At 42.1% G+C, this 18,726-nt stretch overlaps 1 protein-coding gene across 1 annotated transcript in view; it reads right to left on the bottom strand.

Annotated features, from left to right (window-relative positions):
• The window catches only part of LOC139543104 (AMP deaminase 2-like), a 67,284-nt gene extending 48,780 nt beyond the window's left edge, over positions 1–18,504 (bottom strand). The window contains exon 1 of the mRNA XM_071349273.1: positions 18,089–18,504. Coding sequence (XP_071205374.1) covers positions 18,089–18,194 — 106 coding nt within the window. The 5' untranslated portion in view covers positions 18,195–18,504. The remainder of the gene's footprint in view (positions 1–18,088) is intronic.
• Positions 18,505–18,726: the final 222 nt, after the last annotated feature.

Below are 18,726 nucleotides of genomic sequence, written 5' to 3'. Positions count from 1 at the left end.
TAGCTCCAACAGTGCAGTAGTATCTAACTAAATGCTTGTGTTTCTAGCTCCAACAGTGCAGTAGTATCTAACTAAATGCTTGTGTTCCTAGCTCCAACAGTGCAGTAGTATCTAACTAAATGCTTGTGTTTCTAGCTCCAACAGTGCAGTAATATCTAACTAAATGCTTGTGTTTCTAGCTCCAACAGTGCAGTAGTATCTAACTAAATGCTTGTGTTTCTAGCTCCAACAGTGCAGTAGTATCTAACTAAATGCTTGTGTTTCTAGCTCCAACAGTGCAGTAGTATCTAACTAAATGCTTGTGTTTCTAGCTCCAACAGTGCAGTAGTATCTAACTAAATGCTTGTGTTTCTAGCTCCAACAGTGCAGTAGTATCTAACTAAATGCTTGTGTTTCTAGCTCCAACAGTGCAGTAGTATCTAACTAAATGCTTGTGTTCCTAGCTCCAACAGTGCAGTAGTATCTAACTAAATGCTTGTGTTTCTAGCTCCAACAGTGCAGTAGTATCTAACTAAATGCTTGTGTTCCTAGCTCCAACAGTGCAGTAGTATCTAACTAAATGCTTGTGTTTCTAGCTCCAACAGTGCAGTAGTATCTAACTAAATGCTTGTGTTTCTAGCTCCAACAGTGCAGTAGTATCTAACTAAATGCTTGTGTTTCTAGCTCCAACAGTGCAGTAGTATCTAACTAAATGCTTGTGTTCCTAGTTCCAACAGTGCAGTAGTATCTAACTAAATGCTTGTGTTCCTAGCTCCAACAGTGCAGTAGTATCTAACTAAATGCTTGTGTTCCTAGCTCCAATAGTGCAGTAGTATCTAACTAAATGCTTGTGTTTCTAGCTCCAACAGTGCAGTAGTATCTAACTAAATGCTTGTGTTCCTAGCTCCAACAGTGCAGTAGTATCTAACTAAATGCTTGTGTTTCTAGCTCCAACAGTGCAGTAGTATCTAACTAAATGCTTGTGTTCCTAGCTCCAACAGTGCAGTAGTATCTAACTAAATGCTTGTGTTCCTAGCTCCAACAGTGCAGTAGTATCTAACTAAATGCTTGTGTTTCTAGCTCCAACAGTGCAGTAGTATCTAACTAAATGCTTGTGTTCCTAGCTCCAACAGTGCAGTAGTATCTAACTAAATTCTTGTGTTTCTAGCTCCAACAGTGCAGTAGTATCTAACTAAATGCTTGTGTTTCTAGCTCCAACAGTGCAGTAGTATCTAACTAAATGCTTGTGTTTCTAGCTCCAACAGTGCAGTAGTATCTAACTAAATGCTTGTGTTCCTAGTTCCAACAGTGCAGTAGTATCTAACTAAATGCTTGTGTTCCTAGCTCCAACAGTGCAGTAGTATCTAACAATTCACAACAATGCACACAAATCTAAATGTAAAAGAATGGAATTAAGAAATATATAAATATTAGGACGAGCAATGTCAGTGTGATGGCCTTGAGATAGAAGCTGTTTTTCAGTCTCTCGATCCCAGGTTTGATGCACCTGTACTGACCTCGCCTTCTGGATGGTAGCGGGGTGAACAGGCAGTGGCTCGGGTGGTTGTTGTCCTTGATGATCTTTCTGGCCTTCCTGTGACATCAGGGGGGGGGTGTAGGTGTCCTGGAGGGCAGGTAGTTTGCCCCCGGTGATGCGTTGTGCAGACCTCACTACAATCTGGAGAGCCGTACGGTTGTGGGCGGAGCAGTTGCCATACCAGGCGGTGATACAGCCCGACAGGATGCTCTCGATTGTGCATCTGTAAAAACTTCTGAGGGTCTTAGGGGCCAAGACGAATTTCTTCAGCCTCCTGAGGTTGAAGAGGTGCTGCTGCGCCTTCTTCGCCACACTGTTTCCAAGCTGTCTGTGTGGGTGGACCATTTCAGATTGTCAGTGACGTGTACCCTGAGGAACTTGAAGCTTTCCACCTTGTCCACTGCGGTCCCGTCGATGTGGAAAGGGGCGTGCTCCCTCTGCTGTTTCCTGTAGTCCACGATTAGCTCCTTCGTTTTGTTGACGTTGAGGGAGAGGTTATTTTTATGGAATAACACAAAATATGTTCTGGTCTAATAATGTAAGAAATAACATATAAAAAAAATGTAATACTGCAAAGTTGCTTAGGAGCTAGAAGCAGAGCTGCCGTGTCTGTCGGTGCCACCTTGCCATCACGTGGAAACCATTTGATACTGACTGGGAAGAGGAGAAACAAAGGTCAAAGGTTACAACTTCCTGTGTTATTAACCTCCTACATTGCACTGTAGTTTCAGATGTCCCCCTATAAAACTCAGATTGTTGTCAAATATGTTAGGCTGACACATTGATTATAGTCTGCAGAGCTAATGCCAGGGAGTTACCTAATGTCTTCAGTTCTCATAGTCTACAGAGCTAATGCCATGGAGCTATCTACCTAATGTCTTCAGTTCTCATAGTCTACAGAGCTAATGCCATGGAGCTACCTAATGTCTTCAGTTCTCATAGTCTACAGAGCTAATGCCAGGGAGTTACCTAATGTCTTCAGTTCTCATAGTCTGCAGAGCTAATGCCAGGGAGCTATCTACCTAATGTCTTCAGTTCTCATAGTCTACAGAACTAATGCCATGGAGCTATCTACCTAATGTCTTCAGTTCTCATAGTCTGCAGAGCTAATGCCAGGGAGTTACCTAATGTCTTCAGTTCTCATAGTCCACAGAGCTAATGCCAGGGAGTTAACTGATGTCTTCAGTTCTCATAGTCTGCAGAGCTAATGCCAGGGAGTTACCTAATGTCTTCAGTTCTCATAGTCCACAGAGCTAATGCCAGGGAGTTAACTGATGTCTTCAGTTCTCATAGTCTGCAGAGCTAATGCCAGGGAGTTAACTGATGTCTTCAGTTCTCAGGACTCCTCTGCGTTAGTTACTTCCACATGCTGTACACATTGTGCAGCTGAGAGTTTTTCTTCCATAATACATAAGCATAATACTGTGACCAACATGCAGGCAGCACAACAGAAACCTACAGTATGCACATCTTCAGCCCACACCTTCAGCCCTTATCTTCAGCCCGCACCTTCAGCCCACACCTTCAGCCCAGAACTTCAGCCCACACCTTCAGCCCAGAACTTCAGCCCACACCTTCACTGCACATCTTCAGCCCACATTTTCAGCCCACATCTCAGCCAACACCTTCAGCCCTTATTTTCAGCCCACACCTTCACTGCACATCTTCAGCCCACATTTTCAGCCCACATCTCAGCCAACACCTTCAGCCCTTATCTTCAGCCCGCACCTTCAGCCAACACTTTCAGCCCTTATTTTCAGCCCACACCTTCACTGCACATCTTCAGCCCACACCTTCACTGCACATCTTCAGCCCACATCTTCAGCCCACATCTTCAGCCCACACCTTCACTGCACATCTTCAGCCCACATCTTCAGCCCACATCTTCAGCCCACATCTTCAGCCCACACCTTCACTGCACATCTTCAGCCCACATCTTCACTGCACATCTTCAGCCCACATCTTCACTGCACATCTTCAGCCCACATCTTCAGCCCACATCTTCAGCCCACATCTTCAGCCCACACCTTCACTGCACATCTTCAGCCCACATCTTCAGCCCACACCTTCACTGCACATCTTCAGCCCACATCTTCACTGCACACTTTCAGCCCACACCTTCACTGCACATCTTCAGCCCACATCTTCACCGCATTCCCTCTCACCCACTCCCCTTTCTTTCACTCTCTCTTTCTCTCCCTTCTCTCTCACTCTTCTCTCTCTCCCTACTCAATTCCATTAAATCCAATGGGCTTTATTGACATGGGAAACATATGTTTACATTGCCAAAGCAAGTGAAATAGATAATAAACATAAGTGAAATAAACATCCAAAAATGAACACTCACAAAGGAACAGAGACATTTCAAATGTCATATTATGGCTAACAATGTGCTCTCTCTCTCTCTCTCTCTCTCTCTCTCTCTCTCTCTCTCTCTCTCTCTCTCTCTCTCTCTCTCTCTCTCACCCTCTCTCTCTCTCTCTCTCTCTCTCTCTCTCTCTCTCTCTCTCTCTCTCTCTCTCTCTCACCCCTGTCTCTCTCACCCCCGTCTCTCTCTCTCTCTCTCTCTCTCTCTCTCTCTCTCTCTCTCTCTCTCTCTCTCTCTCTGTCTCTGTCTCTCTCTCTCAATTCAATTCAATTCAATTCAAGGGGCTTTATCGGCATGGGAAACATGTGTTAACATTGCCAAAGCAAGTGAGGTAGGTAATATACAAAAGTCAAATAAACAATAAAAATGAACAGTAAACATTACACATACAGAAGTTTCAAAACAATAAAGACATTACAAATGTCATATTATATATATGCAGTGTTGTAACAATGTACAAATGGTTAAAGCACACAAGTTAAAATAAATAAACATAAATATGGGTTGTATTTACAGTGGTGTTTGTTCTTCACTGGTTGCCCTTTTCTTGTGGCAACAGGTCACAAATCTTGCTGCTGTGATGGCACACTGTGGAATTTCACCCAGTAGATATGGGAGTTTATCAAAATTGGATTTGTTTTCGAATTCTTTGTGGATCTGTGTAATCTGAGGGAAATATGTCTCTCTAATATGGTCATACATTGGGCAGGAGGTTAGGAAGTGCAGCTCAGTTTCCACCTCATTTTGTGGGCAGTGTGCACATAGCCTGTCTTCTTTTGAGAGCCATGTCTGCCTACGGCGGCCTTTCTCAATAGCAAGGCTATGCTCACTGAGTCTGTACATAGTCAAAGCTTTCCTTAAGTTTGGGTCAGTCACAGTGGTCAGGTATTCTGCCACTGTGTACTCTCTGTTTAGGGCCAAATAGCATTCTAGTTTGCTCTGTTTTTTTGTTAATTCTTTCCAATGTGTCAAGTAATTATCTTTTTGTTTTCTCATGATTTGGTTGGGTCTAATTGTGCTGTTGTCCTGGGGCTCTGTGGGGTGTGTTTGTGTTTGTGAACAGAGCCCTAGGACCAGCTTGCTTAGGGGACTCTTCTCCAGGTTCATCTCTCTGTAGGTGATGGCTTTGTTATGGAAGGTTTGGGAATCGCTTCCTTTTAGGTGGTTGTAGAATTTAACGGCTCTTTTCTGGATTTTGATAATTAGTGGGTATCGGCCTAATTCTGCTCTGCATGCATTATTTGGTGTTCTACGTTGTACACGGAGGATATTTTTGCAGAATTCTGCATGCAGTCTCAGTCTCTCTCTCTCTCTCTCTCTCTCTCTCTCTCTCTGTCTCTGTCTCTGTCTCTCTCTCTCTCTCTCTCTGTCTCTCTCTCTCTCTCTCTCTCTCTCTCTCTCTCTCTCTCTCTGTCTCTCTCTCTCTCTCTCTCTCTCTCTCTGTCTCTCTCTCTCTCTCTCTCTCTCTCTCTCTCTCTCTCACCCCCGTCTCTCTCTCTCTCTCTCTCTCTCTCTCTCTCTCTCTCTCTCTCTCTCTCACCCCCGTCTCTCTCTCTCTCTCTCTCTCTCTCTCTGTCTCTGTCTCTCTCTCTCTCTCTCTCTCTCTCTCTCTCTCTCTCTCTCTCTCTCTCTCTCTCTCTCTCTCTCTCTCTCTCTCTCACTCTCTCTCTCTCTCTCTCTCTCTCTCTCTCTCTCTCTCTCTCTCTCTCTCTCTCTCTCTCTCTCTCTCTCTCTCTCTCTCTCTGTACTCCGATACACCTCCACACACACACATGTCTATTGTCCTCTCTAATCTGTCATGTCATACATACACAGAGCTGGTCTTGTAGATCTATCCAGTCTCTGTTCCAGTGTGTCTGCACCCTCCCTGCTCCTTGTTGGCTGTTCTAGTGCCTGTGTCTGCCCCCCTTGCTCCTGGTTGGCTGCTCTAGTGCCTGTGCCTGCCCCCCCTGCTCCTGGTTGGCTGTTCTAGTGCCTGTGTCTGTCCCACCCCTCCCTCCCTGCTCCTGGTTGTCTGTTCTAGTGCCTGTGTCTGCCCCCCCTGCTCCTGGTTGGCTGTTCTAGTGCCTGTGTCTGCCCCCCCTGCTCCTGGTTGGCTGTTCTAGTGCCTGTGTCTGCCCCCCCCCCCCTGCTCCTGGTTGGCTGTTCTAGTGCCTGTGTCTGCCCCCCTCCCCCCTGCTCCTGGTTGGCTGTTCTAGTGCCTGTGTCTGCCCCCCCCCCCTCCTCCTGCTCCTGGTTGGCTGTTCTAGTGCCTGTGTCTGCCCCCCTCCCCCCCTGCTCCTGGTTGGCTGTTCTAGTGCCTGTGTCTGTCCTCCCCCTCCTGCTCCTGGTTGGCTGTTCTAGTGCCTGTGTCTGCCCCCCTCCCCCCCTGCTCCTGGTTGGCTGTTCTAGTGCCTGTGTCTGCCCCCCTCCCCCCCTGCTCCTGGTTGGCTGTTCTAGTGCCTGTGTCTGCCCCCCCCCCCCCCCCCTCCCTCCTGGTTGTGGTGCAGAGGGGTAGGGGGTTGAGAAGATGCATCACTGAGGAAAGAGGCTGCTCTAGCCTGGTCTGTTTCTCTCTCATCACCCCCCGTCTATCTCCTCTTTAGCTTTTTCCATCGTTTTGTTTTGCTCTGGGGAAGGTTTAGGTCTCTATGTGTCTCTATGTGTCTCTGTGTCTCTATGTGTCTCTGTGTCTCTTAGTGTCTCTATGTGTCTCTGTGTCTCTGTGTCTCTGTGTCTCTATGTCTCTATGTCTCTATGTGTCTCTATGTGTCTCTATGTGTCTCTGTCTCTATGTGTCTCTATGTGTCTCTGTGTCTCTGTGTCTCTGTGTCTCTTAGTGTCTCTATGTGTCTCTGTGTCTCTGTGTCTCTGTGTCTCTGTGTCTCTATGTCTCTGTGTGTCTCTATGTGTCTCTATGTGTCTCTCTATGTGTCTATGTGTCTCTCTGTGTCTCTATGTGTCTCTGTGTCTCTGTGTCTCTATGTGTCTCTGTGTCTCTGTGTCTCTATGTGTCTCTGTGTCTCTATGTCTCTATGTGTCTCTATGTGTCTCTGTGTCTCTATGTGTCTCTGTGTGTCTGGTTTGAACTAGATGATTGTGTGTCTCTATGTGTCTCTATGTCTCTGTGTCTCTGTGTGTCTATGTGTCTCTGTGTCTCTATGTGTCTCTATGTGTCTCTATGTGTCTCTATGTCTCTGTGTGTCTATGTGTCTCTGTGTCTCTATGTGTCTCTATGTGTCTCTATGTCTCTGTGTCTCTATGTGTCTCTGTGTCTCTGTGTCTCTATGTGTCTCTATGTGTCTCTATGTCTCTATGTGTCTCTGTGTCTCTATGTGTCTCTATGTGTCTCTATGTGTCTCTATGTCCCTGTGTCTCTATGTGTCTCTATGTCTCTGTGTCTCTATGTGTCTCTATGTGTCTCTATGTCTCTATGTGTCTCTATGTGTCTCTATGTGTCTATGTGTCTCTATGTCTCTGTGTCTCTGTGTCTCTATGTGTCTCTCTATGTGTCTCTATGTGTCTCTATGTGTCTCTATGTCTCTCTGTGTCTCTGTGTCTCTGTGTGTCTCTCTGTGTCTCTATGTGTCTCTGTGTCTCTATGTGTCTCTGTGTCTCTGTGTCTCTATGTGTCTCTGTGTCTCTATGTGTCTCTGTGTCTCTGTGTGTCTCTATGTGTCTCTATGTGTCTCTGTGTCTCTATGTGTCTCTATGTGTCTCTATGTCTCTGTGTCTCTGTGTCTCTATGTGTCTCTCTCTGTGTCTCTGTGTCTCTATGTGTCTCTGTGTCTCTATGTGTCTCTGTGTCTCTGTGTGTCTCTCTGTGTCTCTATGTGTCTCTGTGTCTCTGTGTCTCTGTGTCTCTATGTGTCTCTGTGTCTCTATGTGTCTCTGTGTCTCTGGTTTGAACCAGATGATTGTGTGTCTTTGTGTCTCTGGTTTGAACCAGATGTGTAATTAAAAGGAAGACCACCCCCCTCCTCCCTCACATTAATAAAATTAAAGGGCCAGTGTGTATTTATTTCACCTCGTGTCATTGGTGGAGCTGTATTCTCTCGGGAACATGCAGTGATGCATTGTTGCGATGTGTCTCTTTGTCAAAAATATGTCCCAATTTCCCAACCAAGTTGATAACGGTAGAAATAGCCAGAAAAAGGGATAAGGTAAAAGGGAATTTTTCTCATCTGCACTTTCAAGACACAGAATAACACTGTTGAGGTAAATACATAAACACATGTTAATGTATTATTAATAACACACCATCATCATTATCTGAATGTCAACAAAAAATTGTGGGAAAAAGGGTCATCCCTTTAAGGCAATCAGGTCAAAGGTGGTGAATTCTGACATTGTGCTTGAAAAGGTGGGAGGAGAAGAGAGGTTACAGCTGATCTGATGGAGGTCTGAATGCTCTCCATGTGATTTGATTTCAAAACTTGGTTGTTTTCCTCTCAACGTAGACGAGTGAAGAACGAATAGTCTTTTTTCGTTCTTATCAATCAGCCAATCGGCAGCTTTGACAAGATCACGAGAGGACAATGGCTCCTTAGACAATGGCCACTGTCATTATATCAGATGGGACCTCTGAAGTTTAGTTAGACATTTATTCTATCTTCTAAAACAGATGAAGCAAAACACGCGTCACAACATGCAGTTTCTATAGCAGCCGTGTTGAGAAGAACAAAGCCGGGAAGCTCTCTCAAACATCATCCGAGGTTAATCAGTGCTTTAACCATCTAGAGGGGCATTATAAGATGGTACTAATACATTATAATATTGGCATACAAGCTTAGAACAAATCGTATAATGCCTTTTAATAACTGCATCATAATGCCTTATACCTGTCAGTGTCGAGTAAAATGTTACCAATGTCTATGTATTAAACATTAGCTGTTACTCAAAGTGATCTGGACCTCTCGACGAGCTTGCTAGGTGTTAAGATAACGTCGTTACAATACAGAGAGCACGACTCAGTGAGATGAAATTGTCCTTCGAGGGTTTTTGAGCAGATGCAGCAGCAATGCAACCTTAAGAGCTTTCTACACTACTCTTACCGTAGACACGGTGTGTGTCCCAAATTGCACCCTAATTCCCTATATAGTGCGCTACTTTTGACCATTTAACAGCGTGGTAGAATTACTCTCACAGCTGGGATGCTTGTTAACTTCATATGGCTGCAATCCCGCTAACGGGATCGATATGACAAAAGCCAGTGAAAGTGCAGGGCGCCAAATTCAAACAACAGAAATCTCATAATTAAAATTCCTTAGACATATATGTGTTTTAAACAGCTCTTTTATGGTCTGACTCCTGACGCTGCTCGTGATGGGTAATCTGACTGCATTTGTGTCCGTCACACTCCCCCCAGAGTCTACAACGTTGTATTACACAGACTATGCAAGTGAGTCCAATATACGGTGTACATAACATTATACAGCGTGTTTAAACACAAAAACCAAACTGCTATTAAGGAAATAAAATAAAAAAAACAGCAAGAATACTCATCCTATTCACAAAACCCTCTCTCAACCACAACCACATAAAGACATTTTTAACCTATCAAAACACAACAAAAGTCAGAAGTTACGATTGAATATTTCTACAGTACCTCTTCAACTGTTTCCTCTCCCCCCCCCCAAAATAAATATATCCGGTACTTGGTCGTCTTGAGACATGAGGTGGAGCTGAAGTAAAATGGAGGAACCAAACCCGTCAGGGGATCCTTATATCTCAACACCCAGTCCTCTATCAACTACTATATGAGTGATAGCAGCAGGGAGCGTACAAATATGGGTCCACAGGTTAGTCACATGCCATTGACATAGGTAATCTCGAGGGTGAGCCTGGACAGAGAGAGAGAGGGAGATCCATCAAGCTGTTGTGTCAACAGAGGGGTGCCTGGGTATTAAGGGTCATTCTGTATAAAGACATTTGAATCCCCAGGCGGTGGGAGCTATTTAAGTGATAATGCCCGAGAAGCTGGTGTTTGGAGGATGTATTGGCACGGGTGTTGTTAGACCCAAGACAAAGTCGAAACTGTGCCAATATATCCTCCAAAAACACCGGCTTCAAGGGCACTTTTAGACACAGGGTTACCAACATATTCAAATAATGATTGACGTATTTTCATAAAAAAAATATATATATATATTTTGATAAATGTATTCGTACTGTTTCATCCTTCCACAAGATATAGTCCCGGCACAAATCTAGGTTTGCTACCCAAGCCGGCTGGTCGTTCATTCAGTCTTTTTGTTCTGTATCTATGGACGAGACCCAGTCTTTCGTTTTAAAATGTTCCATTGCCATACTGGCTGGCAACGTTCTTATCCCTTGCTAGCTAGCCAACTACGGCTAACTTACAGTCACATCAAACAGTGCAGCCACAATAACAACAGTAGCTTCATTTGTTAAAGCTGTTTTCTAGTGACATATATTTGGATGCATCCATAACAGGTAATGAGGTGCGATTTCGCCTGGCATAGAAAATGTGTTCTCTCGTCAGGACACTGTTGTTCAGAGGAGCTAGCCAACAACACAGCTAACACAATCACTTCAAACTGAAGCTGGAAAGACTGCAAACTACCTTTTTCCAATTGACATGTCTTTGTATGTATCCATACAAATTTGGCCAGCTGATTCATGATTTCGACTGGCTGAGAAAAGCTGTCTGCCTGTCTGTCTCGTCCCGACTCCCGACACGCTCATTACCATAGGACAGATGGAGATTTGAATATTGCAACAATGTTGCAAATGTCAGAGACAGAGAGCAAGGTTATTACAAATCTCTGCTGTTGAAAACCAAATGCTAGTCTAAAAGAAATGTGAGATAATGTCGAGATGCTTTTTATAGTGGAGATCAAGTTTATAAATTGCCTGGCTGGGCTGATGAGACAGTGGATTGCGCAATCAGATGGAACAGAGTAAAAAGGCATTTTAACTTCATAGATTTAGCCGGTGGTAACTTGTGGAATAGACACCAGCTGGAATGCGGTTTTAACCAATCAGAATTCAGGATTAGACCCTGTTGTATAACAGGCCCTAGCTGTCAATCATTGTTGAAACGAACTGGAAGCTGTTTGATGTAGAGATTACATCCCACCCAGTCTGACTGAGAGGACACCACACGACAGGGAATACGCTGAGTTTCATGAGTTCATTTCTATCACCAGTAGTCAGATACAGCATCTTCAGATGCATATTGCGCACCTAAACACAAGTGGTTTCTGATCCATAGTTATTGATCTCATAGTTATTGATCCCATAGTTATTGATCCCATAATTATTGATCGATAGATATTAATCCCATAATTATTGATCGATAGATATTAATCCCATAGTTATTGATCCCATAGTTATTGATCCCATAGTTACTGATCCATAGTTATTGATCCCATAGTTACTGATCCATAGTTATTGATCTCATAGTTATTGATCCATAGTTATTGATCCATAGTTATTGCTCCATAGTTATTGCTCCATAGTTATTGATCCCATAGTTATTGATCCCATAGTTATTGATCCATAGTTATTGATCCCATAGTTATTGATCCCATAGTTATTGATCAATAGTTATTGATCCATAGTAATTGATCTCATAGTTATTGGTCCATAGTTATTGATCCATAGTTACTGATCCATAGTTATTGATCTCATAGTTATTGATCCATAGTTATTGATCCCATAGTTATTGATCTCATAGTTATTGATCCCATAATTATTGATCTCATAGTTATTGATCCCATAATTATTGATCCCATAGTTATTGATCCCATAATTATTGATCGATAGATATTAATCCCATAATTATTGATCGATAGATATTAATCCCATAGTTATTGATCCCATAGTTATTGATCCCATAGTTACTGATCCATAGTTATTGATCCCATAGTTACTGATCCATAGTTATTGATCTCATAGTTATTGATCCATAGTTATTGATCCATAGTTATTGCTCCATAGTTATTGCTCCATAGTTATTGATCCCATAGTTATTGATCCCATAGTTATTGATCCATAGTTATTGATCCCATAGTTATTGATCCCATAGTTATTGATCCATAGTTATTGATCCATAGTTATTGATCTCATAGTTATTGATCCATAGTTATTGATCCATAGTTACTGATCCATAGTTATTGATCTCATAGTTATTGATCCATAGTTATTGATCCCATAGTTATTGATCTCATAGTTATTGATCCCATAATTATTGATCTCATAGTTATTGATCCCATAATTATTGATCCCATAGTTATTGATCTCATAGTTATTGATCCCATAATTATTGATCTCATAGTTATTGATCCCATAGTTATTGGTCCCATAGTTATTGATCCATAGTTATTGATCCCATAGTTATTGATCTCATAGTTATTGATCCCATAATTATTGATCCCATAGTTATTGATCTCATAGTTATTGATCTCATAGTTATTGATCTCATAGTTATTGATCCCATAGTTATTGATCCCATAGTTATTGATCTCATAGTTATTGATCCCATAGTTATTGATCTCATAGTTATTGATCTCATAGTTATTGATCCCATAGTTATTGATCCCATAGTTATTGATCCCATAGTTATTGATCCATAGTTATTGATCCCATAGTTATTGATCTCATAGTTATTGATCCATAGTTATTGATCCATAGTTATTGATCCCATAGTTATTGATCCCATAGTTATTGATCTCATAGTTATTGATCCATAGTTATTGATCCATAGTTATTGATCCCATAGTTATTGATCCCATAGTTATTGATCTCATAGTTATTGATCTCATAGTTATTGATCCATAGTTATTGATCCATAGTTATTGATCCCATAGTTATTGATCCATAGTTATTGATCTCACAGTTATTGATCCCATAGTTATTGATCTCATAGTTATTGATCCCATAGTTATTGATCCCATAGTTATTGATCTCATAGTTATTGATCCCATAGTTATTGATCCATAGTTATTGATCCAGAGTTACTGATCCATAGTTATTGATCCCATAGTTACTGATCCATAGTTATTGATCTCATAGTTATTGATCCCATAGTTATTGATCTCATAGTTATTGATCCCATAGTTACTGATCCATAGTTATTGATCCCATAGTTACTGATCCATAGTTATTGATCCCATAGTAATTGATCCCATAGTTATTGATCCCATAGTTACTGATCCATAGTTATTGATCCATAGTTATTGATCCCATAGTTATTGATCCCATAGTTATTGATCCATAGTTATTGATCCATAGTTATTTATCCATAGTTATTGATCCATAGTTATTGATCCCATAGTTATTGATCTCATAGTTATTGATCCCATAGTTATTGATCCCATAGTTATTGATCGATAGATATTAATCCCATAGTTACTGATCCATAGTTATTGATCCATAGTTATTGATCCCATAGTTATTGATCTTATAGTTATTGATCCCATAGTTATTGATTCATAGTTATTGATCCCATAGTTATTGATCCCATAGTTATTGATCTCATAGTTATTGATCCCATAGTTATTGATCCATAGTTATTGATCGATAGATATTAATCCCATAGTTACTGATCCATAGTTATTGATCCCATAGTTATTGATCTCATAGTTATTGATCCCATAGTTATGGATCCATAGTTATTGATCCCATAGTTATTGATCCCATAGTTACTGATCCATAGTTATTGATCCAGAGTTAGTGATCCATAGTTACTGATCCATAGTTATTGATCCATAGTTACTGATCCATAGTTATTGATCCCATAGTTATTGATCCCATAGTTACTGATCCATAGTTATTGATCCAGAGTTACTGATCCATAGTTATTGATCCCATAGTTACTGATCCATAGTTATTGATCCCATAGTTATTGATCCATAGTTATTGATCCCATAGTTATTGATCTCATAGTTACTGATCCATAGTTATTGATCCAGAGTTACTGATCCATAGTTATTGATCCCATAGTTACTGATCCTTAACTATTGATCCATAGTTACTGATCCATAGTTATTGATCACATAGTTATTGATCCATAGTTACTGATCCATAGTTATTGATCCCATAGTTATTGATCCATAGTTATTAATCCCATAGTTATTGATCCATAGTTACTGATCCATAGTTATTGATCCCATAGTTATTGATCCATAGTTATTGGGAAAAACGTCTCTGAGCGGTCGTACACAAACACAACCAAAACCAATAGTGGGAATGATCAAGAATTATTATCAATAATTATTAGGTAATCCTCAGATCAAACCTAATCTAAGGTTACTATACTCACCCTCCCATTATGGCCACCACAGTGTTAGCTGTAAGCTCCCAGGTTCTGCGGGGCCCACTCTACACCACTATTCCCTTACTCTGATACAACCTCAAGTGGAAAGGGGAGTGTCTACACTCCTTGACCTCAACACAAGGCCTACATTATGTTTCAAAACGAATCTATGGGGACCATGAGGCCCTTTGCTCCATAGAAATAGAATCACTAGAAAGGGCTTTGAACCTTTAACACTGGCAATTTGACTGATAAACTGAATTGATTCTATTTCTATGCTTTGTTCCACTAGGAATACGTCAAGTAAGTCTACTGGGACCAGACACATATACACATCTTTCTTTCTCTCTCTCTCTCTCTCTCTCTCTCTCTCTCTCTCTCTCTCTCTCTCTCTCTCTCTCTCTCTCTCTCTCTCTCTCTCTCTCTCTCTCTCTCTCTCTCTCTCTCTCTCTCTCTCTCTATCTCTACATTTCTCTTTCTACATCTCTCTCTCTCTACATCTCTCTACATCTCTCTCTCTCTCTCTCTCTCTCTCCTGTTTAAATTAACCAGATGGTGACATTTTAAATGAATCATCTCTTTTTAGAACATTCTCTCTCTGGGTCTATCCAATATAATGTACCAGGTTCACCACCAGGACACATGGTGCGTGGAGAGGTGTTAATACCAAGCCAACTGTTTCTCTGCTTAAACTGTTATGATTCATCCTAACAGTTCATCCATTCCAGGATCACTACCACAGCTCTTCCAGTTCCAACCTGTTGCCTCATTCAATCCAAACTTCCACACTGAGTGGACAATAAAGTTGTTCAAATAACTTTTATTTTTTATTTTTTTGTACTTGACCCGTTTTCCGATCTCGTCTCGTCGCTGCAACTCCCCAACAGGCTCGGGAGAGGCGAAGGTCGAGTCATGCGTCCTCCGAAACATGACCCGCCAAACCGCGCTTCTTAACACCCGCACTCTTAACCTGGAAGTCAGCTGCACCAATGTGTCAGAGGGAACACTGTTCAATTGACGACTGAGGTCAGCCTGCAGGCACCCGGCCCGCCACAAGGAGTCGCTAGAGAGCGATGAGCCAAGTAAAGCACCACTGGCCAAACCTTCCCCTGACCATATTGGACTCCTGATCACGGCTGGTTGTGATACAGCCCGGGATCGAACCTGGGTTTGTAGTGACACCTCTAGCACTGCAATGCAGTGCCTTAGACCGCTGCAACACTCGGGAGGCCTAAAACCAGAAACTTTTAGACTCAAGTACTATTTTACTGGGTGACTCACTTTTACCTGAGTCATTTTCTATTAAGGTATCTTTACTTATACTCAAAAATGACAATTGTTTGTTTCACAATAAAAAATATGTTGCATCTTCAAAGTGGTTGGCATGTTGTGTAAATCAAATGATACAACCCCCTCCAAAAAAATCAATTTTAATTCCAGGTTTTAAGGCAACAAAATAGGAGAAATTCCAAGGGGGGGGGGGGAATATTTTCGCAAGCCACTGTACATTTGAAGTTGACTGTTATAGGCTGGCTTGCTGGGTCATCCATGTTACGTCACACGCCGGCAAATGTTTTTTTCTGGCATGTCATCGGCGTTCATTGGAATTCTGATCAGTTTTATGTAATTACTCTAAAAATTGAAAAGTGAGATGTAATTTTGCATTGGGACTTTTAATGCGTATTCTAATGCAAATCCATATGTTACATGTGATTACGTTTATGCTACCTACCCTTTAAGCAAATTAATTCAATCTTCCTGCACAGACGTAAATGCTCAGCTTTTTTTAATGATACATTTGTTTATTTAATAACACGTTATGTAAACAGATTACAAAATTCCGATAACCTCCCCAGTAGTGGTGTTTTGACATCTGATATGTTATTGCCTACTGGGCTAGGTGTTAATAACACATTGTCTGTCTGTGTGTCTGGGGACTGGAGAGGCACACGGCCCACTCACTTTTAAACATTTTGAGAGTTTAGGACCATAAGGGTCCTATCATAAGGGTCCTATCATAAGGGTCCTATCATAAGGGTCCTATCATAAGGGTCCTATCCTAAGGGTCCTATCATAAGGGTCCTACCATAAGGGTCCTACCATAAGGGTCCTATCATAAGGGTCCTATCATAAGGGTCCTATCCTAAGGGTCCTATCATAAGGGTCCTACCATAAGGGTCCTACCATAAGGGTCCTATCCTAAGTTTAGTTATTGACATAACCTTGTTCTGTTCAATGTTCTCTACCTATATAGACATCTAAATGCCCCAATTCATGTTAAGTTCAAAAGAATACAAGAAAATTTATAAATATCGCTGACACTATTCAAACCAACTTTAAAGCCTATTGTCTCAGAATCGTCTTTTTGCAGATAGAACCTTATAGTCACCATGCTCTTGCTTTGTATGTTGAATATAATGAAAATATTGTGTGTTTTTTTTTTTACCCAGAATTCAAAGATGTAGAACACGGCCATCAGTGCATGAAACCTCTGTCAGCTACCTTCCCCCTGACTCCTCTGTTTCACAACATTCACATAGTCCTACGACAACAGGAATGTGCTATTCTCATTTGCATAATCTTTTCAAGAAATAACTGAACTGTGTTTTTCCCCACTGAAACTGAAGGAAGAATATGCAGGAATTGAGCAGGAAGATAAGGGTGTTGTATCTTTCACCAAGTAATAGTCTAAGACACAGAGATATTCTATGTTCTATCTATTATATACTGGTACGTTCTGTTCTATCATTCTACTTTTCCATTCTAGATCTTCTATTTCTATCACAGGAGGCTGCTGAGGGGAGGACAACTCATAATAACTGGAATGGAGCGAATAGACTAGACCGGGTGGTAACCAGGTGGAAACTAGGTGGAAACCAAGTGGTAACCGGGTGGTAACCAGGTGGACACTAGGTGGAAACCAAGTGGTAACCGGGTGGTAACCAGGTGGAAACTAGGTGGAAACCAAGTGGTAACCGGGTGGTAACCAGGTGGAAACTAGGTGGAAACCAAGTGGTAACCGGGTGGTAACCAGGTGGAAACTAGGTGGAAACCAAGTGGTAACCGGGTGGTAACCAGGTGGAAACTAGGTGGAAACCAAGTGGTAACCGGGTGGTAACCAGGTGATGTATTAGATACCATTCCACTCATACCACAAAACCCGTCCTCTCCAATTAAGGTGCCACCAACCTCCTGTGATTTCTATGGTTCTAGACCTCAGAACATGTCAGATAGATCCTCTGTAGCGGTGATGGCAGTGTGAATGGCGTACTGTGCATATAGTAATACAGCATAGTTAATCCTCTCGTTCAGTTATAGGGATCAAAGAGGATCACAGAATCACTGGTGCAGCAAGGTTACAGCATATTTTACTCCATCATAGAGAGACTGCCTCTGGGTCCACTGAAATATTCAAGCGTAGAATATGGATTGAGTCTGGCTTGAATCTCACCGTTTTGTGGAAAACTAACGATAAGCAAAAAACGACAACAATTCTATATTAACTTTTTAAGAACCATCTAGCAAAAATGGAAATCACTGAACGCAAGGAATCCATGGTGCTTTTTTTGGGATACTAAATATTTTGTTAAAAAAATTCCCCTCCTTTCCCCTCGATCAACAGGTCTCTAGCTCCCCGAACTATTCGAGGACAAACGTCGTCACGGAAACTCTGCCTTCATCATATTCCCTACACCTGCTAAATGGACTGAACGCTTCGATGTAAACAGCACATAATCCCAGTTATAGAACATAATAACTCATTCTGTGAGTTAATTAAGTAACTGACAACTGTAAAATAGATTTGATCTTAATGAGAATAACCTGCATCCTCTCATTCTTCATCAGTCATACATACACAACACAGTCAGTCACAGATAACATGGTATATAAACTACCCACTACCCCTCCATCCCCATCCCCATCCCCTGGTCCCTCTCCTTACATGGGCTGGTTGAGTACTGCAGGCTGCCCCTCTTCCTGAAGGGGGACTGGGATTTGGGTTTGGTCCCGGGTCCAGACCCTGCTCCTGGGGACGGGTTGGACGACATCTTCCCTGGCTGGTTCAGTCAAGAAAGAAAAGACCAGCACAGCACGGTGGAGCTGGAGCAGAATGCAGAGGGAGAGTCAGGGAGCCACGAAGTAAGAGAGGAGGAGAGAAAGAGGAGAGAGAGAGAGAGAGAGAGAGAGAGGAGAGAGAGGGAGAGACAGAGAGAGAGACAGAGAGAGAGACAGAGAGAGAGACAGAGAGATAGATAGATAGATAGATAGATAGATAGATAGATAGATAGATAGATAGATAGATAGATAAATGGAAGCAGCACAGATGCTGAGAGAGGGAGCGAGCCGGGGGGGGGGTGTGTGTGAGAGGGGGGATGTTCAAGTGTGGACTGCTGTACTGTGTGCTCCTGTTCTGCTCTCATGCTGCAGTAAGGCTGCCTCCTCCTACATCCCACAGTACTCCATCCCTGCATGTGTAACACTGATTGTGTGTGTGTGTGTGTGTGTGTGTGTGTGTGTGTGTGTGTGTGTGTGTGTGTGTGTGTGTGTGTGTGTGTGTGTGTGTGTGTGTGTGTGTGTGTG

This window comes from Salvelinus alpinus, chromosome 17 (genome assembly GCF_045679555.1).
Source record: "Salvelinus alpinus chromosome 17, SLU_Salpinus.1, whole genome shotgun sequence".
In the NCBI taxonomy this organism is placed as follows: domain Eukaryota; kingdom Metazoa; phylum Chordata; class Actinopteri; order Salmoniformes; family Salmonidae; genus Salvelinus; species Salvelinus alpinus.
The sequence above is the reverse complement of the archived record's forward strand: the minus strand, read 5'-3'. Positions and strand labels throughout refer to the sequence as shown.